At 44.0% G+C, this 23,313-nt stretch overlaps 2 protein-coding genes across 3 annotated transcripts; one reads left to right on the forward strand and one right to left on the reverse strand.

Moving 5' to 3' along the window:
- The first annotated feature begins 248 nt into the window (after positions 1 to 248).
- LOC130391814 (activity-dependent neuroprotective protein 2a-like) lies at positions 249 to 19,518 on the forward strand. Of its 2 annotated transcripts, none has more exons than XM_056602110.1 (17): positions 249 to 627; positions 4,605 to 4,714; positions 5,176 to 5,265; positions 5,757 to 6,041; positions 6,451 to 6,640; positions 7,544 to 7,746; positions 9,142 to 9,441; positions 10,608 to 10,772; positions 11,307 to 11,531; positions 12,449 to 12,565; positions 12,963 to 13,049; positions 13,859 to 14,299; positions 14,820 to 15,152; positions 15,361 to 15,722; positions 16,096 to 16,249; positions 16,383 to 16,563; positions 17,053 to 19,516. In XM_056602110.1, the coding sequence occupies exons 2-17, from the start codon at positions 4,607 to 4,609 to the stop codon at positions 17,250 to 17,252; spliced, it is 3,441 nt and encodes a 1,146-aa protein (XP_056458085.1). In that variant the 5' UTR covers positions 249 to 627; positions 4,605 to 4,606; the 3' UTR covers positions 17,253 to 19,516. The 2 variants fall into 2 exon arrangements, with proteins under 2 accessions (XP_056458085.1, XP_056458086.1); XM_056602111.1 differs by lacking the exon at positions 249 to 627 and adding an exon at positions 3,460 to 4,082 and having other exon boundaries at positions 17,053 to 19,518.
- Positions 17,997 to 23,289, reverse strand: rbfa (ribosome binding factor A). The gene is made up of 9 exons (XM_056602112.1): positions 22,958 to 23,289; positions 22,586 to 22,616; positions 22,256 to 22,369; positions 21,865 to 21,906; positions 21,552 to 21,664; positions 21,198 to 21,282; positions 20,678 to 20,730; positions 20,213 to 20,363; positions 17,997 to 19,889 (listed from the first exon to the last, which is right to left on the reverse strand). Exons 1-9 carry the CDS (start codon positions 23,179 to 23,181, stop codon positions 19,644 to 19,646), a joined length of 1,059 nt encoding a protein of 352 aa, XP_056458087.1. The 5' UTR covers positions 23,182 to 23,289; the 3' UTR covers positions 17,997 to 19,643.
- Positions 23,290 to 23,313: the final 24 nt, after the last annotated feature.

Raw genomic sequence — 23,313 nt, forward strand, 5'->3', positions numbered from 1 at the left:
AGACATCCAACTGATGCCTCCTCATTCCCTTATTTTCTTTCAGTTCCCCTTGATCCTTAGCACATCACTCCTCCCCATTCTCAAGCCAAACAAGCCACACCCTCCCAATCACCATGGTGACACATCTGTACAGGTGTTGTGTTGGCAGATGTTGGTGCAACAGGTGTGCTGCCTCCATCACACCTGGATGTTTCAAACTTGCTCATCACCGGTGTCAATCTCCCTTTGAAACCAGCCCCCAAGCCTCTGATTGGTCTCTTAACCAGACAGTCTAGGCAATGACTCTGACGTCACTTCCCCACTTCCTGTCCGCCATGTTCCCTCGCAATAGAGTTGTGTTATTGGCAGGAATGAACAAAAAGGGGGGCATGGTTAGTATTCGAATAAGTTAAGTTCGATGCGGCGCGTCTATACAAGGCAGATTAGCGGTAGTAATGATAAGAGAAGTGGCTTCCGGGGACCTGCATCTGTTCGGGTAACAATTTCGTGAGCGCGCCCGAGTGACGCCGAAGTCCTAGCCCTCGCGCCGGATTGGTGAAGGAGTACGCACGGGCACGCCGGCCCCTGTACAAGTAGCGCTGCCCTACAGCCTCCTCCAGACAGAGAGACATCAACACGCACGACCAGGTGGGCGACGGACAACCCGCTTCTTGTCTCCGAGACCGTCATGTTACGCACTAACCTACCATACTTTGTACCGGGAACCCAGTGCAAAGTTGTGTTGAATGGCACTCGGCGCTATTCAGCTACGCTCGCTAGCTCGTAGGTCCGCCCGACTGATCAGCCGTTGTAGTTTCATGCTCGTTATCCAGCGACATAATATCCACGTTTAGCCCCAGGAGGACCCGGGTTCAGATCTGGTTTAGTGAAGATCAGGCTAGCCCCAGGTAGCAGCGTTTGTTCTGCCGGGTGGAGGTAAAGCTTGTGTTGACACAAACGGTGATGTGTGTATGACAATGCCACGATCAAAAGCCAGTAACCTGCTCACGCAAAGTGTTTATTTGTGTGACATGAGTGTGTGACTACACCGAACGCAATTGTTAAGCTCACAATATATATTAAGATTGCCCCCCCACCGGCACGCCCCCAAGAGCCCTGATCTGAGGATGGAGGAAAGTGAAGCAGGAGTCAGAAGTTGAGATGTTCCCTGACGGGGTCCTTTTCGTTTGAGGGGATTTAGAGCTTGTCAGAGGATGGGTTTGAATCAGAGCTGTGTGTTTATTGCTGTTGTGTTTATAGACACTTATGAATTAGCATGATATATGCTCATCTAAGTCACACAAAGCATTTTGGTGGATTTCTATTGAGGTTGTGTGATAAGAAGTTAGAAGCGTGCGTGCGTGCGTGTGTGTGTAAATGGAAATGTGTGACTGATGCACCTCTTGATGATCAGCATAGAGCTGCTTCTGGTCCGCTGATGTGATGTCGTGAGGGCTTCTCTAACAAAGACCCGAGGCTCAGTGTAATTTGAGACTCATTTGTGATTTCTTGAGAAACGGAAGAAACCTTGAGATCGGGACCACAGTCACAAAGCAGCCCCCAGCTTGGTTAGCTAGCAGAGCTATGCAGATACTGGACAGACTTTAAATCGAAACTTTGGCTCTTAAAGATGAATATATACACTGACAACAGTCAAAGTGACAACCCAGTAAATGCTCAACAGAAAATGCTAGCCACCTGCATGCTGTTTTTTTTAAATTAGCGATGCTAATGTCTGATCGTTTACAAAATACTTTTGTAGGTAGCGTATCCTGGCACCTTATGGCAATGTACAATGCTTTAATTAATGATATTTAACGCTATTATTATTAAGAGTTTTTAAATATTAATACAGACCTACTGTATAAAGGTGCATAACAATAATGACCAAAATATAACATGAGGATAAATGATAAACTTAAAACAGAAGAAAAACAGCAAACTATTACCAATCATCAATTCTTCATGGTCTGACCATAGCTAGGAGGGCTATACTAATCAAATTCTGTTCCAGGAGTCCTGCAGCTAAACATTGGCCTTGTCGTTATCGTTCTACGCTATAATCAGGGTGGATCAGAAGCAGCTTTTTAGAAACATTATGGAATATTTTTTGTTTTTCTTCAACTCAAACACAACTTTTGAGGTATCTGAAAACAACTGCAAGGCGAAATCTGATTCAGCACATCATTGGAGATAATCATATTAGACCTTCTGCTTCTGACTTCAGGAGTGAAGGACTAAAATGTTCCTGTACGTTCCAGACTTGCAAACAATACACCATTTTCTGTTTTTTCCTCTGTTAGGGATAGGCGATAAACCGGTGTTATCGATTAACTCGAGTGTGTAGCTCACGTCGACTTGTTTAAATGAAAATCGGTTTTCTCTTCAACATCCGCCAACGCCTCCCTCTCAGCTCCCGTAGTTCGGAATGGGCTCAGCCCTCCCCCGGCACAGAGCGCGCAATTACCAAAGTGATACACAAACATGACAGTGTGGCGAGTGTGACAAGTTGTATACAACAATTTATTCATACATGTATAATCTATTTTGAGGTAAACATAATTAATTTGAAATATATCTGTGTGGTTTAATAATTCGTCGATCTGTTGGTAATGCCTCGGGGCTCCAGTAGGGGATCGCACTCCTCTTCCTCATTCAATACAGACGACGAGTGAAGGAAAGAGCTGCGTGTGTGTTTTTCTCATTCTTCTCCTGTTACTACTTTTTTTAAGTTAATTACCGTTTGCAAAACACTGTATATTAATGAACACGTGTTGAAAGTTTGAATGTTATGTTGGCACTTTATCAGAACTACCTCTTATCAATAGTAATATTTTATGTTTACAGAAATATTTTATATATTTTAAATTTTATATTATGTTACAGGTTACACTTTTTACAATGGCAGGGCTTCCCATAATGCCTTTTTATGTAAATCGGAAATCGGATTTTTTGTGAAAAAATCAGGGAATTATTTTTTAGGCCATATCGCCCAGGCCTATGTTGAGTATGTTTAGGTGGCTAGCTATGCTAGCAAGCAGACATATGGTTGAACCCATCACTGAAAACCCTTTAAAATATAGACTTCTGAGACCTTAAGTTATGTGTAGGTTATATAGAAGGTTCCACACTTCTTTTAAAGGGTTATTGCTGATTTTTGGAACGGTTATTCAATTTGGGTTATGTACCAAGTGTTTCATCTGATGTCAGATTAAGTAAGTAAGTTTTATTTATAGAGCACACAGCATACACTGACCAAAGTGCTGTACAATAAGATAAAAATAATAATGATAATTAAAAAATAACAATAATAATAATAATAAATAAAGATAAAAAGTGAATAAAATACAACACAACAATACATAGAGGTCATAATAATGCAAAGGGGGAAACTTCATTTCCAGGGCATACCACACAGACATGAACAGGAGGTAGGCTAAAAGGTCAAGGAAGGCCAGGGAGTAGAGGTGGGTTTTTAGCCTAGATTTGAAGGCAGAAATGGAGGGGGGTCTTTGTCAAGATTAAGGTCTTTGTCATTGGGAATAGGTAATGTAATAATCAATAAGTTATTTTATACATCATAGTCTGGACATTTTGGAATGAATCTTTAGAATGATTAACAGCAAGTTCTTAATCATTCCTCATAGCGGTCCCCTAAAGAAGAAAGTATCAATCAACATAACAACGAACATCTGCAGACTCTTGGACTAAAACAGTCTCCAAACCTCTATAAATTATAACATTTGAACAGAGCAATACAATTCAAATCCAACATCTATATTCAGAAATATTCTCAATTCACTATACTAACCTAGCCTGGCAAGCCAGACCCATATCGGAAAAATATTGGGTCTGTTCTCGTACGGTGGCAGTGTGGGCGGGATAAACGGTTGTCTTTCAAGTTCCCTCTGCACGCAATAGGATAGCGCTACAACTAATCAGAGCAACGAAGAAGGTGACGTAGTCGGAGCGACGGAGATTTCCATGGGGAAGTGTTGCGAATGGTGGATTGAGAGAATGGAGACCAACGACGAAACTTTTACCGTATCCGGTCGGCAAAACTCCGAATATATCTTTCTTTTCCAGGAAAGACTTCAGTGCAGGTCTTTGTTCATTTCTCAAAGAAAATGATAACTTCAAGTCTTGGAAGAGTCGCGGCCAAAGCCGAGTCGAAAGACAGCTGTTCGCCAGCAGCAGCAGCCATTATTGTTTACCTCTAACACGGAACCGTCGCAGCTCTGTCGTCATTCGGCTCAATTCCGCCCCTCACGATCTGATTGGCTTGACACATTTTCTGTTTCCAGCACCGAAAAACGACGACAGAAGGCGAGACCTCCCTGGCTGCAAATTGAATTTGCTGCCGCTAGGGGCGTCTAGATTTCTAGGCTAATACTAAACCGGTTTTCTCTAACATCTGGTCTCTTGGTGAAACTTGCATTGAATTTAGTTTTCGTAAATCATTTTGATTAACGGATCTACAAAATAGTACCCATAATTGTATTATAAACCCATAACATTGTTTGAAACCATAACATCTCACCATTGAAAGTTGTGGAGACACTGTCTCTGGAGCCTGATGAAACAGGGCAGATGTGCTCACTGCTATGGCATCTCTTTCCATACAGATATGTACCAGGTTCCAGTTCAGAGGCTCGACAGAATCAGAACTTCCAGGAAGAGAGTCAAAGAAATACTGACTGACATAGGACTGGATTCTTGCCAAGACTTCCTAAAGGTAGGTTCCTCACATAAAATACAAACCTTTGTTTGTAACAACTGAATGAAGACGTTTGCAAATTATTGAACAATTATGTAAAAAAAATTAAAACACATCTACACATGAGTGCACCTCCGGAAGCACGTCACCGCACACGACTCCCTTCTGAAAGGGGGATGGTTATGGGGATGGAAGTGATGCAGGCTTATGTTAGGCTTCCCTAAAGGAGCCTCAGTCGACTCAGATGAGCCCCGGGTCAGACACAAGATACACCGGATGGATTCTACCTCTTAGGCCCGTAGCCGTCTCAGGAGCCACCAGGAGGGGCTAGAGGATGTTGCCAGGGAAACGGGGACATCTGTGGTTGCCCTGTTGCCACGGACACCCTGATTTTGGATGGGCCGATTGTAAAGATGGATATTGCCATTTTCTTCCAAACAGTTTTGCTCCCTCTACAATTGTCTTCTATACTTCCCCAGGAGGATAAGAGTGGTGACAATGGTGAGCAGTGCTATGAGAACACAGAATGGAACGACCTCACAGACTGTTACCAGACCAAGAGGAAAAAGGTGAGCAAAAATCACTATCGCAATATTATAGACTAATCAAAGAAACACCATTCACTTCTATAGAATCTTATCCTATTTCATCTACCTAAAAGTAATGGAACCATCATAGTAATATCCATTCTGTTTTATTGAATCTAATGTCTACTTTAAAGGTGACATATTATACCACCAGGTGTGAGTGTAATTAGCCGTTACAAGCTGTTTTGAAAATCTGCCTCTTCTGACATCTCAAGTGGGCGTGTCCACCCTGATTCACGCTGGATAGATCAGTCTCCCAGCCTACCGAGTGGACTGTAGCAAACGACGCTCATCTTTCCAGCACACATCTAGGTGGACACGCCTACTTGTGACACTAATCACACTCACACCTGGTGGTATAATATATCCCCTTTAAACTAATTCGATACCGTTCAGTGAATAATCAAAGGGCTCTCCGTTCAGTTCCACTGACTCTTATCCCATGTCGTGTACCCCGCTCCCCACTGCTCCAGTGGTGCTACCGCACCCAGCCCCTGTGCTGCTCCCTCTGCTGGTTCTCCTGCCGCTCCTGGCAGACCTTCCGGAACCACGTCCAGCGATGCCACGACGAGGAGGGGGACCTGGCCTCCCTCTCGCCGTGCCCCGCGTGCGCCTACATATGCCGGCCCGACCTCCTCTCGAAACACGCCAAGCTGTTCCACACGCAGCCACAGGCGGCGCCGGCGGGCAGCAGCAACGGCAACACGGGCAACAAAGTCACCAAGACCCTGGCGAGAATGCCAGTCTCTGTTACACAGGTGGGCTGTTTCACGTGGAATATTAGGTTAGGGTCGCCCATTTTCAAATGCCTCACTTGGCCGGTGTCTCATAAATTGTAATCTTAAATTAATATTTTGAAATTTCAAAGTAATTAATTTACTCTCGTCATAGTTCATCTATTAGTCTATTACAGCTATCAGCCACCATTATTGCTTAAAAATGAATTATTATGTTCAATAATGGCATGATGCTGTTTAGAGCAGTGCCTGACTTCCTATTTCCCGTTCAGCCGGCCTGAGCAATTTTTATTTCTAACTTATAATAAAAAGACTCATGAAAGGAAAAAGCCTTATAGCAAAGCATTTCCAAATGTTGCATTGACACAGCCATCCCCAACTGTGTGTGTGTGTCCCATCTGATGTGTATTTTGTGAATGTGCTCCGTCAGGCCGGCGTGCGTGTCACCACGGTGGGTCCGGGCGGCGATAAGTACTCGTGTGCCGCCTGCGGTTATCATGACAGCCTGCTGTACGTGATGAGGAAACACGTCCTGCTCACTCACTGCAAGGCCCTGCTGCAGCGCTACTACAGCTGCCAGGTCACCACTCTGAAGAAGAGGGCCAAGCCTGCGCCAAACGGTAGCCACATCTCATAGGGCTGTGCAGTTAATCGCATTTTGACCACGTTCTTGTTTTTTGCGTCAAACAATCTCCAAACTAGCATAATCGAGTTGAAACAATTTATTTATATATGTAAATCTTTTTGTATTTATTTTTTAATCATTAAATGCTTTATAGAAATTGCAAGAACAGCTGGATACATATTTTGTACACTATTTTCTATTTCAAAATTTTCCATTTGAACGTTTTTTAAAATATTTTTTAAGGGAAAAGTTCTCAGTTACAAACTGCTTTTTGGGGCAGAAACGCTGAATAAATGCATCCTGTTTTCAAACTCAAAAATAATAATTTGATTAATCGGGATTTCAATATTGACGGGAGGCCTGACTCTGTGTGTGTCACGGGGTGTGGCTGGGGATGTGGGTACTGATGTTGTCTCCCTCTTGACTCCGCCCACACTTACTGCCTACCTGAGCAGGTAATCCAGTAATGGGGAGGGCTTGTTTGGAAAGAGCTGGTGGGAGCAGGAGAGATACTGTTGTTTAGACCGTGAAACATCACTGTGAACGTGGGCGTAATGCCCACATGATGCCCACGTTCACAGTGACAAAACAACTTGGGGGGGGGGGGGGGGGTATAAATATATGGGTATAAATACATATACCCATATGTATTTACATTATATGTATGTATTTACTATATGTATTTACTCATTTTACATTATTATATCACACAATGTAAAACGATTTTTACATTATGTGTGATATACAATGTAAAACTGTTACATTACCTATTCCCAATGACCCCGAGGTTATTAAAAACTCATCCGTGCGGCACAAACTCTGCCCGAACTTTGTCGCAACACAGTGTTTTACATCTTTCAACTGACATCCTTTTGTTATCTTGTCCTTTCCCTCCCAGAAAGCCCAGGCAGCAATGAAACTTGGACCACGGTAAAACAGTCCAAGTTTTCCTGCTGCGTGTGCAAGATGCCGGCGGAGACCTCGGAGCACCTCCTGTACCACCTGCTGAGCTCAACCAAGCACCAGGAGCTCCAGGCCCACATCAAGCCCCTGCTGGTGGAGCACTGCAGCGTGGCCAAGATCGCCCCCGCCGGCAGTAAGGTACTAAAGGGAGTGACTGATTAAAAGGGGTGTGACGATATTTCGTGCCACGAAATGTCGCGTTATTAAAACATGACGAAATGCGTTGTTGAGACGAAAAAATGGTCTGCGGTATAATGTATATGTTTTTTCCTTTTCATACTTTATTTATGGACTTAGGTTTGCACTTAATAGAACAATTATTAAAAATTAATAGACTAAGAAAAAACGTTATGTTTATTGCCATTATGACAAGATGATTAGTCTATAAAACCATGTTAATATAACACATCTTCTTTAAAATTTCATAAGAAATGGGAACATAAGGCAAATGGCATTTTTTTGCTTATTTTGTGTGTTTAATATAAACGAGAATATTTTTTCAGTCATACATTTTCTTCATTCAAGTTTTGTTCAAAATATCCTTATAATATCGAATCGTGAACCAAATATCGTGTATCGTATTGAATCGTGAGCGGAGTGAATCGTCACATCCCCTACTGATAACTTCAGACATGTTAGGAATTGTAATATTAACATTATAGAAAAAAAAACTGATTAAAAAAGAGTTGTATTTTGATGTTGATTTACTCGGTAGGCCAGTAGTTGCTCCTGACTATATACGTGATGAAGAGGTTTAAATACATTTAGACATTGTGATGCAAATTATTGTCAATTGTGTTAGCTTCTAAACTACGATTTTAGCTTTGGATGGTCCAAATAACATGAAAGGATCAATTAGGAAACTAAAAAGTAATATTCCTTCTGTATATATGTTTTCACTGCAAAATTCTGTTGATCCACTTCCTATAATAAATATAATGGCATGAAGATGAACACACCAGACAGAAGCAGGAGATAAAACGCCTCCATGGCCTCATTTGAATCTCTTATTGTGAGGAGTAATGGAGCGGTGCACTCGTTCCACATCAACCCCTGACCCACTTCCTTGGGTCCTCAGCAATACACCCGCCCAGTGTGGAGTCGATCGGATGAACGGTTCTCGAGGAAATTGAGGACATGCATACATTCATTCATTCAATCATTCATCCATCCATCCATGCAACAGAGACTCCTTCCATATCATTAAGTCAAGTCAAGTTTATTTTGTATAGCCCACAGAACGACAACTCCATGTGCTTAGCAAAGATAAAAGGAAGTGAAAGATGCAGTTATATAAAAAAACATTCGATTTACATGAAAAACATTAGATATAAAAGCATAAAAAGAAGTGCAAAACCATATGTGTAACCAAATATACGTATGTAAATAGATAAAAGGGCACAAAAACATAAAACATGAAACAGGAATTGTCCAAAGGCTGAACAGTTCTGTCTTAGTTTTTTTTTTTTTTCTGTTTAACAGTTTTGGCATTAAGACTTCTGTTTGCCCCTGCTTACCCCTCTCCTGCCCCAGGCTTCAGAGCTGCCCCACCTGGCTCCCCGGGCCCTCCAGCAGGTGGTCTCGCTGGTTGCCAAAGGCATGAACCTCCCCCCCGTCAACGGGAAGTCTGCGCCCCCAAAGAAGGCAGTCCTGGTGGCCTCTCACTCCCAGCCCACCTCTCTGGTGTGCTCGGCCGGCGGCGGGGCGCCCCAGGTTCTGGTGGCCAATCAGAAAGCGGGGTCCGGCATTGCGGTGCGTGCCGCCCCCGGCCAGCCGTCGTGTTCGAACAAACCCGTCAGCTTCGTGATGTCGTCGGGAGCGCAGGGCAACCAGGTAGGCACCCCACCTGGTGGGGGCTCCCCTTGTTTGTGTTCTATGGTGGGCTTTTTTAAGGGGTGTTATGCCACCAGGTGTGAGTCTGATTAGCCATTACAAGCTAGGGCTGACCGATTATGGGAAAAATCATGATCACGATTATATTGGTCAATATTGAAATCACGATTATTCAAACGATTATTTTTGGGTTTGAAAACAGGTTGTATTTATTCAAACGGTCAAAAAGAAAATGTTTCAATCTAAAATAATATCCTGATATGTATCCAGCTTTTCTGCACTTTCTATAAAACATTAATAATAAAAAAATATATATATATCGAAAAACTCGATTATGTTAATTTTGTGATTGTTTGACGCTAAACCGAAATCGCGCTAAAATGCGATATTACCTATTACAAGCCCTTTGGAAATCTGCCTTTTTCTGTGTTTTAGTGGCATCACACACGTGGGCGTGTCCACCTAGATGTGTGCTGGATAGATCAGTCTACCAGCCTACCCAGTGGACTGTAGCAAATCTTTCTCATCTATCAGTCACACATCTAGTTTGAGTTCACCTGGACTCTGCACAGCCTCCCCCCCTACCCCCTCAGCGCCCATTCTCCTCCTTAGCTCTCCTAAAGACAACCCTCTGTTGCACTTATTGTATGGTATACGTCCTGGCACTTAATGTACGCACTTATTGCATGGTCGTGCAATGCATAAATTGGTGACCGGATTAAAGCAGCAATGAAAATACATCTCAACCCTCATAAACTATGGACGCAGCCATCTTCTTTTCAAGTTGTACAGCTCTGCTCGCTCTATTTTGTAAGTGACGAGATACTACAACCAAAAGGGGGCGTGCCTCAGTGAAATGCCGCAAGAAAGCTGGGAGATTTGCTACTTTACCACTTCTTACATCCAAATGGATAGCAGCACAAGTTCTGGCACTTTAAAAAAGTACTTAGCATTGTGTAGCGTCTTATCCCAGCTATCTTTTTTGTAGACGGGGACTGGGTTAACCTAGTGATTGTTAGTGCTTGGCACTTGTTTCTATGAACATCCTTACCGTACCGACAGATATATTGTTGTCTCTTACTTCTGACATGAGTAGCTACTAGAAGCTTTGGATAAAAGCGTCTGCTAAATGTAAATGTGTCTGTTTGTCCTGCCCTGTGCGCCAGATTCCTTTGACCATGACGATGACGGGCTCCAGCCCAGGCCAGACCCAGCAGGTGCTGCTGCCCGCGGGTCTCACCCTCAACCTGGGGACGAAGATGGGCTCTGTCGGTTCTCCGGGCCAACCGCTGCTCTTCAGCCAGGGACGGGGGGGCCAGATAGAGATGCAGGTGGGGGCATTTGTTTGTTCTTCACCACTACCTTTTTTATAGCTTTATTCGTCTACGCAACTGAGAATGTTTTTCTCCTCAACTGCTCTTAACCAGTCCAGAAAACTATGATTTGGGTGGCGGCTTCCTGCTAAGAGTTAAATGACTGTGAGGTGTCTCACCTATTCAAGCATTTGACTGATAGATACACAAAGTCTTGTATACCAGCTGCTATAAAGTTTTACAATGCTCAAAAATAACTTTGCACTTTTTTAGGTATGGAAGCTATCTGAGGAAGTGTGTGGTGTTATGTCTGTCTTGAAGCTGCAGTGGCACTGTCATTTATTGTAAAGGATTATTAAAAGGATCGATCTAACTATCTATTTGCGTGCTCTGTAGTTGGCCCTCCCGTTTGAGTTATTTCTGTGAGGTTAGGTTCCTGATGTAACCAAAGTATTGCAGGGCTAGGCTCTTTCCTAGGAATGTTTTATATCTATTTGTTGTCCACAGAGTTCTTCTAATTGTGCTCCTGCTGTATTGTTGTTGTGGGAACAGGTGACCACCTCATCGGGCCAGCAGATGGTTCTAACGCAGGGGAAAGCCACGACGGCAGGCGCCAGCGCCCCTCAGACCCTCCTGTCTGACGGGAAGGCGGCAGGAGGCCAGGCCATGGTGCTGACCCAGGGGAAGACCCTGGGCCCGTCCGTGGTCCTCGCCCCCAGCAATACCAACTCCTTTGCTGCCATGGCGCCCAACCAGTCGCTGCTGATCGGAGGCCAGGTTAGTACAACGTTCTTATTACGTTCTAATCAATTCAGGTTCACAAATATTTGGTGATTTAAAAATCTGATATATCGGCCAATATATTTAAAAAACAATTCCAGAAACGTGTAACAATAAATAAATAGATTTTCAGAGTCCTCACTAAAATAATAAGATAATGCAGTTTAAAAATAAACTTCATTTTATTGTTTTATTGTCACAACAGAAGGGTCAAAATCAAAATGTATTTCAGTTCTGATAAATAAAATGTCCAAAAATACAAACTTAAGATATTAAACTCAAATTCCTTTGAATAAATACACAATAACCCAAAAAAAAATGATATACAATTTTTTTTATATATGAATTAATCGGCCAATACCGATGGAAAATGGCCTAATATCGGCCGATAATATCTAATTATGACCTATTCATTTTAATGTCTTAAAGATCCCATACCATATAAATAATTGTATTTGTGAAAACTAGAATAGGGTTGCATGGCTGTATGTTAAAAAATACCCCTTATTATCCTCACACTGTTCATTTCTGCAAACCAATTTCAGCGTCTTTCAAAAGACTTGTTTTGTATCGTGTCGCTTTAAGGCCCCCCTCCCGAGTAGCCCAGTCTGCTGTGATTGGTCAGCATGCCCACTCCGTTGTGATTGGTTGAATGCTTTGTGTGTGACAGCTAATTCAGACCCCCGAGAAGTTGTAAACATTGCGGGTAGCCGAGAGGCGTGACATCTGCACTGTTTCATGCACGAACACTTCCCCTGGCTCTGACTTTGATTTTTCTATCTTAGCAGACGTTAAACATGTACACATATGTCATATAACAGTCTAAAGCAAAGGGAAAAGTCGAAAAAGCATGATATCAGCCCCTTTAAAAGGAAACCTCATGTGGTTTAATTGACTCCTCTTGTTGTTCCCAGGTGGGTTCTGTTCGTCCCATGATGTTGAACCAAGGGTTGTCTATACAGTCCCAACAGCAAGGGGGGACGCTTCTTTCCTCGCACCCAACTCTGGGCTTCATAGCCACCGGCAACAAGGTGAGAACGCCCCACCCCTGTTCTTTACTGTTGTTCCTTTCTTTTTGTGCAGTTTAAATGAGGCATGGAGGACACTTCGGATCATCCGGGATCATCTCATCTTCTTCCCCATTATGTTAACGGCATAACATAGAACTGTATTGTAGTGTATAGTATAGTTCTATATAGAGCTGCAGGCATAAGAGTATTTTTTTTTCCATACTTATTTGATGGTCATTTTTGAAGACCCCACCCCTAAATGCTTTATAATTACAACATTACACTTTATTAACGAGAGCACTTTTTCAGCACTTTTCAAACGAGACAAGAGCCTGTGCTTGCGTTTGGCTCACTCGATATCATGTTTTCGTTGCCTTTTGTGAATGCCGTTTAAAATAAGTATTACTGACTCCTCCAGATGGGCCCTGGCCAGTCCCTGATGTTGAACCAAGGTCTATCCTTACAGTCCTCCCAGTCTGTGAGGCTCATACCCACTGGCAACAAGGTAGGCCATGCAACTACACCCATAAACAAAACTGTGGTCCAATTCACTGTAGATTTAACACATTCAACCTCTTAAAGGTGACGTTTATACAACCAGGTGCGAGTGCGATTAGAGTGAGCTGTTACAAGCCGTTTTGAAAATCTGCGTCATCTGACATCCAACGAGGGCGTGTCCACTAGGGCTGGGTATTGCCAGGTACCTCAAAATTCAATTCGATTTCGATTTGATATTGATCCAATTTCTTCGATATCGATTCAATAATACGTGCAGATGACAAAAATACCTAAATATTATTTAGTATTAACAATTTCATAATGAATTAACCATTTCATTGGGCTTTAACTAGCAAAAAGGGAATACACCATTTTGTAGTATTGTTCCTGACCCTGACCTAAATGTAAAAGGGCATGTACATTTAGGCATACTCGCTTCTAGATTACAATGACCGAGTATGCTTCTTTTATTTAAATTTTTTATGGAAATAATCTATTTAAAAAAATTCTGAATCGAAATTGAATCGAGAACAAATAAATTGCAGTGCATTGATGAATCGATCAATTTACCCAGCCCTCGTGTCCACCTAGATGTATAACGGATAGATGAGCAACGTTTGCTACAGTGCACTGGTAGACTGTTCTATCCAGCACACATCTAGGTGGACACGCCCACTTGTGATGTCAGAAGAGGCTGCCTTTCAAGATGGCTTGTAGAGGCTAATCACGCTCACACCCGGTGGTATAATATGTGACCTTTTGAGGCACGGGAACAGCACCAGAGTGCAAACTGAGGATTTCCATGCCCTTTCCCAGGTCAACGGCATGCCCACCTACACCCTGGCCGCCGTGCAGATGGCTGTCCCTGTTCAGTCCGGCGTGGCCAAGCCCCCGGTGTTGGTCAACGTTCCTCCACAAGCGCCGCCCGTCGCACAGGCCAACCCCAGCGCGGCGCAGACCAACAGGGCGGCGCTCTCCTCCCCCACGGGGAAGGTACCGTCGTCGCCGCCGCCCGTCCCGCGAGCCAATCCCGGTCCGGTCCCGGCCAAGCGGGCGGCTGTGTCCGCGCCCACAGGGAAGGCAACTGCGCCGTCCGTCCCTAAGGCCAACCTCAGCACAGCGCAGACCCAGCGGACGGAGGGGTCCACACCCACGGGGGTCCCAAAAGCCAACACCATTCTGCCGCGGTTAAGGTCCAATCGGGGCAATGTGTCGTCCCCCAAGGGCAAGGCACTGGGGGCGAAGAGTCAGTTTGTGGTAAGGGCATTGATTTTTCTATTTGTTCTTTTTCATTCCACAAAGGCCGTCCGAGGTTTGCATGATCAATGTTTTACAAGATTGATTTGATCATTTCATTGATGATTTAACATGCGGAACACCAACATGGAATCCCTTTATGTCGATTTTAAAGTTGCGATGCAAGTTTCCCTGTATTACGGTTGCAATGGTCCAAAATCCTCCATTCGCTTCGCATCACACATTGTGTCGGCCCCATTCCAAACCAGGCCAGTAGACTATTCTGTAGCTCGCACGTCAAACTTTGCTGCACCAATGCTTTGCTTGTAAATAGTCTTGTTTAAGATGGTAATATATAAATGCTAAAAGATCCATTCATGAAACAAAACTAACGTTCCTTTACAAACCTAACATGAACAATGTCTTGAACTACAAAAAAAAAAAACTCTAGGTTGGAAATGATGGTCTCCCTGCTGAAGTCAAACCCCTGTAAATCAACCCAACCCTTAACCCCGTCTCCTCCTCCCCCCGGCGTGTGCAGACGTGGAGTGCGTCCGGTGTCCTGGAGTGCCTGCTCTGTAAGAGTGTCTTCCCCGACCACGGGCTGCATCTGCATCTCCTCCACGGCATGAAGTGCCTCCTGTGCCCTCTGGTGTTCTACACCTTCCGCCAGCTGGTGAGCCACTGCGACGAGGCCCACGGCCTGGCCGCCGCCGTCAACCGCGACCAGCTGTGGAAGAACCACCGGCTGCTGGTGACCAAGGACAGCCGCCTGCTGTCCCCGAAGCCCATCGTCAGCCTCAAGGTGCCCAAGGACCTGCTGGGCTGCCCGGAGCTGCACCTGGCGCTGGTGCACAAGGACACGGACCTGGAGGTGGGTGGTGCCGGCGGCGGCGGCGGGGGGACTTCATCGTCCTGGCATTGGGTGGATCGAAAAAAGAGATCGATTTAAAATCTATAATCGGGTTTGGTTTGAAATAAAACAGATTTTATTTTTAGGCCGTATCGCCCAGCCCTACCCTCGTGTATGAAAAGTGCTGTATAAATAAAGTTATCTTGCCCCCCCCCCCCCCCCCCCCCAGGTCATGCACCTCCAGCTGACGGAGAGGCTCACCAAGGCCCCCGGGGCGCCGGCCAACGGCCAGCCCTCCTGCCCCTTCTGCACGGACCTGCGGCCCCGGGGCCCGGCGGCCGACGTGCAGCATCTGCGGCGGCGGCACCACGTCATGCACGCCATCCACGCCATCCTCAAGACGCCCGCCTTCAAGTGCGTGTACTGCCTGGGCGTGTACATGGAGCCGTCCAGCGCGCGCACCATCTCCATCCACGTGCAGCGCTGCCGCTGCGCGCCCCACAGCGCCAAGGAGGCGGAGCGGCGGCTCAACCCCGACCCCGCCTCCGCCGGCGGCAGGGCGGCCTCCAGAAGGGGCGTGGCCGCGGCCAGGTACTGTACCTTTAAGGGCCGGGCGGGTGATCAAACGTTGGCGGTGACTTGGATTTTTGGGCAGAAACAAATCTTTTTCTTTTTTTTCTTTTTTTGTATGTTTATTTTATTTATTAAATGTTTTATAGGAATGGCAAAGCGTTTTTATAAGAGAAATGCGAAATAAATGCGTTGTGTTTTCAACCTCAAAAATAATGATATGAATAATCGTGATTTCAATATTGACCGAATTAATCGGGATTATGATTTTTTTTTTCCATAATCTAGCGACCCTATTACCTTTGTTTGTTAGTCGTCAGTTAAATTGTCCTTTTTATAAAAAAAGCTTAACTGCATCGAGCCCAGGACCTGACTGCTGTGTCTCCCGCTGTAGGGAGGGCTTGGAGGCCCCGCCCGGTCCTGAGCCCTACGTCGACTCCCCGACGGAGATCCCCGCCGGCTTAGCACAGAGACCCCTGTCAGAGAGGAAACTCTTCCTGAACAAATACTTCCACAAGACGCCCTACCCTACACGCAAGGAAATAGAGGTGTGTGTGTGTGTGTCTGTGTGTCTGTGTGGCATTGCGGCATTGCCTCGTCGTTTGCAAACATAAACTGGTATAACTTGAACGTCATCCTGCTCGTCATGACGACCGTCTCTGGGTTCCCCCCCCCCGTTAGTTCCTGGTCCTCCGGCTGAAGCTGAGCCAGCCGGAGGTGACGTCCATCTTCAGCTCCAAGAGGAGGAGGTGCCGGGAGGACTGTCGGCGGCGCGGGCTCCGTGTGCTGCTGGGCTTCGACAGCTCTCACCTCAAGGCGGTCAAACACAACCTGGTCATACCGCACGGTCAGACCAGCCAAGGTACTGCTTCTCACTTGAGATGTGGAGGACAAATGGCGTCCACTGCTTATTCTAAACGGGTAGAGGAGCAGGGGATTGGGTTGATTAGTGATTTGTGTTGTTTCTTACCCCTCTGCTGCTTGCCTGATAATAAGTAAACTCTAAGCTGTTTGTTGATAGGCTGATTAGCCTTTTCAACCATGTTTTCCACACAAAATTGCAAAAAATATATAATGTATGTTCTAAAAAAGATAATCAAGGCATTGGACTTTTTCATCATACTAAATACATGAGTTACTATGTTAGTAACTTTTTTATTTTTTTAAGTAAAAAAAAAATCATATTTTTTGGACTATGACATAGCCAAACAAACGTACAGAAAATTAGTCAGATTGGACTGCTGCGTTGTTTGACTCGCTTTGGGGTTGAATTAATCATTCTGGCAAACGACCAATCAGAACGCCCAGTTGCTTATCTGAGCCCCTCGTTCCTCTCTCTCCACGGGTCTAGGTCCACGGGCGAGCAAGGACACCCAGACACCAACGCTGGTCGAATGCAAACAGGAGCCCCCGGACCCCGTAGAGATTGTGGGGCCCTTTGGGGACCACCCCTATGCCGAACCCCTAACCCACCCTGGCTCTCTCCAATGCAAAAAAGAGGATCCTGACAGAACTGTGTCGGGGGGGCCAGAGTCAGGGGAACAGCCCTGAGGGGCCCATTCAGCAACCCCCTAAGGAAGGACACTAAACCATTCATACATAATGCAAACGGTTTCACTGTCTTCACGCCAACGGACTTGTATATTGAAAACCTCTGAAGCCAAAACGGTACTTGGAGTAGAAGTCTGGACGGACCCTAGTGGACGACAGTGCTAAACCAGCTGAAAACCAAGCGTTCCTGTTGTTGATTCTGCGTGACTGAATCGTGGTACATTTGCAGTGGGGAGGGGTGAGTGAAGGCAGTGAGTTTGGGATTCACTGCCACGTTTTTTTCTTCTTTTGCTGGGTTATTGTGATGGGATAACATGAAAAGGTGCATCGATAAAACTCATTAAAGCAAACATGCTTAACAATAGGAAACGGGGAAAAAAAGTAAATGTATGTATGGAAGTAGTGTCTGTCCATCAGGAAAGTCGCTTGTTGGGTCACTACATAGAAACCCTCACCTAGGTTTCACCGATGAACCACACTAAATGGGTACGTATTCTTTATTTTATTTTCAGGAAGATTTCTGCTGAATGTGCATGTTGAGGCTTGTTTGCCCAGAGCAATGGCGTGGGCCACATCCCAAAATAGGTAGCTTCAGCATCCAAATGATATAAAGTTATTAAACGCCAACTTAAATGAAGTACCTTTAATAAAAGGTAAAGCATCCACCTTCCCACATATTTTATTTTGGATATAAAGTATTTTCTATCTTTTTTTTTTTTTTTTTTCACTGTCTTTTTTGTTCATTCACTATTTTGGTTATCTCCTCACAATATATATTACGGTATACACCATTCTACATTTTACATTGGGTAAAGGATGATGAGGGAATTGTATATGTGAAGAGAAACATTTGAGCGAAAAACAGCAAACCAAACAACAAAATAAATCTCTTGGGGGAGGGACAAGGACCATAGGCCAATCAAACTGAAGGGTGGGCTCAGTCCACCCGGGCAACAATGGAAGTCGGCTATGTTGGCTTCCGTCACATGTCTATGAGCTGAAGTTGGGCATTGTTCTAGAAAAGTAGGACAAAACTTTTGGGTTTTAATTGGGGGTGTGGCTGATAATAACGGACGCTGATTGGTTGGTACACAAGTAGGCCAAAAGTAGGCCAGTTTAAACAGTGATGCTGGATTCTCCTATTTGGAGGTGGAACATTAATGCCGCATAGGTTAACCTTACCTAACCTAGCAGGGAAAGGTTGCTCACTAAACTAACTTAAACGTTAGAAGCACACAATTAATTTGAAGGAAGAATGCTGTCCAAATTCACAATAAAAACCACACACATTGCTTTCCTGATCATAGACTTGGATTATTGACACCTTTTTCTTCTGTGTCTCTGCACACTGTGGAAGGAAGGCAGGACTAGATTGGACTCTACCAAAAAAACACTACCAGTACATCCAGTCATTTGTGCCACAGGACGCTGGCTTTTTATGTTTTTAAACCACCAGAGTCTACAGTAAGCGTAAGCGTACAGTTAGTGCTTTTCTGCTGTAGGCTCAACACTGTTGACGCTTTTGGTTGTTTCTGAAGTGAAGCGCATGGTCTAGTATTTTAACGGGGCTGTAGTGTGGTGTGTTGTTTTTAAGGAGTTAATCTATTGTTCTGTTCTCTCTTGTTGCACTTTTGTTTCATGCTGTCTCTTTGATCACATCAAAATCTGCAGGACTTAAATGGTAATACATTGCACATCACAACAAATCGGTCAGTCTCACTCTTTAGTAACAAGCTACAAAACACATATATAATTGCTGTCAAATGCAACTTGATATTTTTTTTTACTTTGAAAAATAAAACTGAAATTTTCACATTGAGTATCTTTGTTTCCCCCATCATCGGCTGTTTTCTGTTTTAAATTAAACATCCATGAGTACAACCTTTAAAAGGTGCTCAAACACCTTGTTTGAGCTAGACCCCACCCACTATTCTGATATAAGAAGCAGGGCCAACCATTTGGCTATCCTCACACTTTCACTTAAATACCTGTGCATTATGTCAGATGATCGACAAAACACAAGTTATAAGAATAATACAAATCTATATTTTGCCATCCATGGCCAATGAGATTCAAAATGTTGCTAGACCAATCAAAGCCTGTGCATTAAAGTGTGATAATGCGGTACGCATCGCAATTATTCTTACTAAAACTGGAAGCCCTTTACAGCCACAATAGTGATCCCATGACGATAACTTACAACACTCATTGTTTATTTAACCATAAGGCAAATGCATTCAAACATACTATTGCAGTTCATCTTTTTTACCATCAGACCTCTGAAGAATAAGTCCAATAGACATTTGACCGAGGGAACCGGAGCCTCGGAGGCGGGACTTATTCTTCAGAGGTCTATACGACTTGAAACGTCGCTGGGCTGTGATTCGTCTGTTATGAGCTCTTGTTTTCCTCCAGGGAAGAGAGTTCTCGTAGATGGGCCTCCTCCTCCCTGAAGGCGCTGCTCTCCTCTGGCTCCTCCTCTTTTGGTTTCTGACCCCGCCCTCGGGGCGTGGCCATGTCTTGCTGAGCCAGTAGGAAGTCCCGGGGAGAGATGTCATCGTCCCGTGGCCGCGCCTTCCTCTTCCTCTTCCTGATGATCTGTTGTCTCTTGTGCTCTTCGATAGCAAACAGCTGCTCCTGAGAGCACACACCAAAACATACCGTGTTTAATCATGCTGCGGTGTGTTACATGCAGAGTTAGTGCACCACACTTGATCAGAGTAGCTGTTTAATGGTTTGCCACATTTTAAAGAAGAAAAACAACAACACTAGTGACTAGTGCACAGTACTCGGCATGTTAACCCTGTAAGTCAGCAACACTGAGCTACAGGATAGACATGCCAGGCTGACATTGTGAGTACCGTGCATGTTACAATTATTTGGTTGAATAAAATCTACAAATCCAAACCGTGAGAGGCAACAGCACCGATGTATTTAAGAGCAGATTTGTTTTTTTCTACCTGTTGAAGTTCGTGGGACTGGCTGTGCGCTTCCGTTTTGGACTGATGGCACCAGTCAGTGATCTGCTTGTTCAGCAGCCCGTGGTCGATGCCGTACAGCGCCGGCCGAGCCGAGTGTGAGACGGGACCCGCTTCCTCTGCAACCGTTATCCTGCATGGGTCACAAAGACAGAGAACGCTGGATCAGTAGTGCAGGTACAGGAAAGGTTGATCACAAAAGAGGCAAAGACGCACTACAATTACGACAGTTTTCTGCCATCGTTAAGGTTAAAAACTGAATGTTGATGAAATTTTGATCATTTAATAATCAAAGGATTTTTTGTGAATAAATCAACATGTCCTTATTTGGAGAGTTATTGTTGGCAAACTAAGAGGTGAATATCTTTAACAAAATGATTACCACGGACAGTTATCATGCAATATGTAGGTAATATGTATGCAAAATGTAGGTAAGATGTAAAGCACCTGTTTTCTGGCTGATCCGGACCAAAGTCAGCATGTTTGAGCAGCATATCCACCTAACAACACAAAGTTAATCCGATTAATATCCTATCTATATTGAACCGAATGTGACCCACACTACACTACTGGAACGTTATTCTACCGTTTAGATAGTGGAACTGCTCTGTAAACTGAGAAGAGGTGTTTGACACGATAACTAATGCATTGTTGGTTGTCAATATTGCTTGGAATTTACTTGGACTCAGTAACTGGCATTTTGTTGGGTAAGTAATGGGTCAAAGGGGAACAAATCAATGCCTATGGGATGTAAACAGTAGTCATTCTCGTTTGACTTTATATTTGTATTAAGGATTCATGAGTACATTTTCCGTTATGCATAAAATGGAAGGCCAACCATCTACAAACGAAACGTTTTATTCAGTGAAAATTTAACTTGGTGGCTAAATCATACACGATATTGCAATCAGTCTTAAGTAAAAAAACAACACATTGTGAAACTGTCAACACAATAAATAGAAAGTACCTCATCAAGAGCAGCAAGCTGTTTGTCCCTGAGAAACACAATAGGAGGAACCCCACCCATAATTTGCTGGGACATGATCAGATACCTAGACAGATGAAAAATAAAAGAAAGAGTCATGACCAACATACATATAGGTATGAATAATTAAACAAATCACCAAAACACAGTTATTGCTTTAAAATCAGGTATATCTGATGCACATTTTATCATCAGAATACTAACACTGAATTATGTATATATTTTTTGTATAACCTGCATAAAATGTCAGCACAGAGACGAGGATCATACCAAAACCTTTGACCTGACAGCCTCGACGGTGTACTCAGTGTTGGCTCAGAGCCTGGCGTTCCTCACCTGATCGGCGCTGCGTTCTTCTCCAAGGTTCTCTGAATCAGCTCGTCTCTCTGGGCGTCTCGGCTGGTTCTCCAGAACACACGGCAGTTGGAGAAGTCTCGCGCAAGGGAAACCTACATCCAAAACAGAACAGATAAGCTCAGATCAGAGATTGCAATTTGCACATGCAAACATAAAGGCTCCTAGACATGACGTTTAGTTATTTTACAGAAACAAAAGTATTTCCCTTAGCCCCGACTCGTGTGGAGTTATGGTTACCTTTAAACAGAGAATATATTACATAGACAGGTGCATGAGATATGTTTATATTTACCTTGGTTATTTCTGGGCTGAAGGTATGCAGTTCACTGCCTAGCTGAGAACAGGAAGAAATGTATACGGAAAATGAATAATGAAGTTTAATGAGGAATTGCTCTCATTTAATCTAAATAGTATGGTCAGATATTGGTAGACATAATTGAAATTGTTGGAAAGTCATTGCTTATCATACAAATATCGTCCCAATACGGCATACAAACATTATCATCACCAACAGTAGCTGTAGCCAAAGTTAAATCTAGATATCCATTGACATTGCTTGAAAATGTTTGTATGGGACCCAAAAATCCTGAATTTGTCAGGTTCGAGTCAACAAGAAGTGAACTCAAACAAAGGGAAGTGTTTCATAAGTGATGGTTTGTAATGAATGAATGCATAAGAGCTACCTCTGCTGATGTGAGCAGGTCCGTCACAGCTTTATACAGGATAGTGTTGAGGATCTTGCAGCGGTGACTGTCCTCGTGGTCCTTCCTGCTGGGCAGGTTCAGAGGGGAAGGTTTCTACGGGGAAGGGAAGACATTTTAGCCTCTCCTTTCCAATCCATATATCAGCTGATGGAGGCTTTAGCTCAGTTGAATGACGACCTGCTGTTTAAATTATACATCCTTTTTCTTAAACAATTGAATGTATATGCGCAATGCCATTAAGGACATTTTTAGGACTTTAACAAAGAGCTATATCTCTGATATTGTTCTTTGTGTTGTGTTGTGACTGACCGGTGGTGGAGTCTCGTACCAAGTCTTCTTCCTTTCAGATAAAGCACACATTTAGTAAGGACACATGTATCCGTATATACACACACGGGCTGGGCATTGTACCTCAGCTTACCCTCACACATGTAGGCGGACATTGTATTACTTAAAGTGCAGGATATTTATTAAAAATGCCAATTGATGATCTAATTCAGTAACACTGTATAGATAGTACAGTCTAGGTTATATTATACAGGCCCAGGGTAATGCATGTGCTATATTTAAAGTTATATCTCCCATACAACTGATGTAAAAGGATCGATAAACTGAAACTTTGCAGCAAAACTGAATAAAACATTATTTACAATTCATGAATAATCTTTCCTTAAAACCTACTTGGTTAAGGACTTGTTGATGAGCTTTTTAAGCACGTTTTTGTTTTGGCATACGGCTGAAGTGTGGATGGTTCGTGGATGAGAGTCGGTTTGGGTAGAAGAGCTGTTGGTACCGGCTGCCTCCCCCCATCGCCCTGCCCAGCCGACATGAACCCGGTACTGCCGGCTGACCGGTGTACAGCATCTGACACTGGACCGAACGATCATAGCCTTCAGTATGTTCATACAAAGCAAAGGTCAAATCGTAAGTCGGTTCCGATCGCGACTGCACTCATTGGTTCAAGTATCTTCTAGTCATGTCTACCTCTGTACAAAACAAAGCAATCGACGCGGAATCATCGAGCTGCTTGACGGTCG

Source organism: Gadus chalcogrammus, chromosome 11 (assembly GCF_026213295.1).
Source record: "Gadus chalcogrammus isolate NIFS_2021 chromosome 11, NIFS_Gcha_1.0, whole genome shotgun sequence".
Lineage (NCBI taxonomy): Eukaryota > Metazoa > Chordata > Actinopteri > Gadiformes > Gadidae > Gadus > Gadus chalcogrammus.

Bases quoted from the DNA above. Each gene is read 5' to 3' on its own strand.
- LOC130391814 (XM_056602110.1), top strand. From the start codon at position 4,607: ATGTACCAGGTTCCAGTTCAGAGGCTCGACAGAATCAGAACTTCCAGG. The intron at 6,641-7,543 runs GTAGCCACATCT...TTTCCCTCCCAG, and splicing joins GGCCAAGCCTGCGCCAAACG to AAAGCCCAGGCAGCAATGAA. The intron at 15,153-15,360 runs GTGGGTGGTGCC...CCCCCCCCCCAG, and splicing joins ACAAGGACACGGACCTGGAG to GTCATGCACCTCCAGCTGAC.
- rbfa (XM_056602112.1), bottom strand. From the start codon at position 23,181: ATGAACATACTGAAGGCTATGATCGTTCGGTCCAGTGTCAGATGCTGT. The intron at 21,907-22,255 runs GTAGCTCTTATG...TCCTGTTCTCAG, and splicing joins ACCTGCTCACATCAGCAGAG to CTAGGCAGTGAACTGCATAC. The intron at 21,665-21,864 runs GTAAATATAAAC...TTTTGGATGTAG, and splicing joins TCAGCCCAGAAATAACCAAG to GTTTCCCTTGCGCGAGACTT.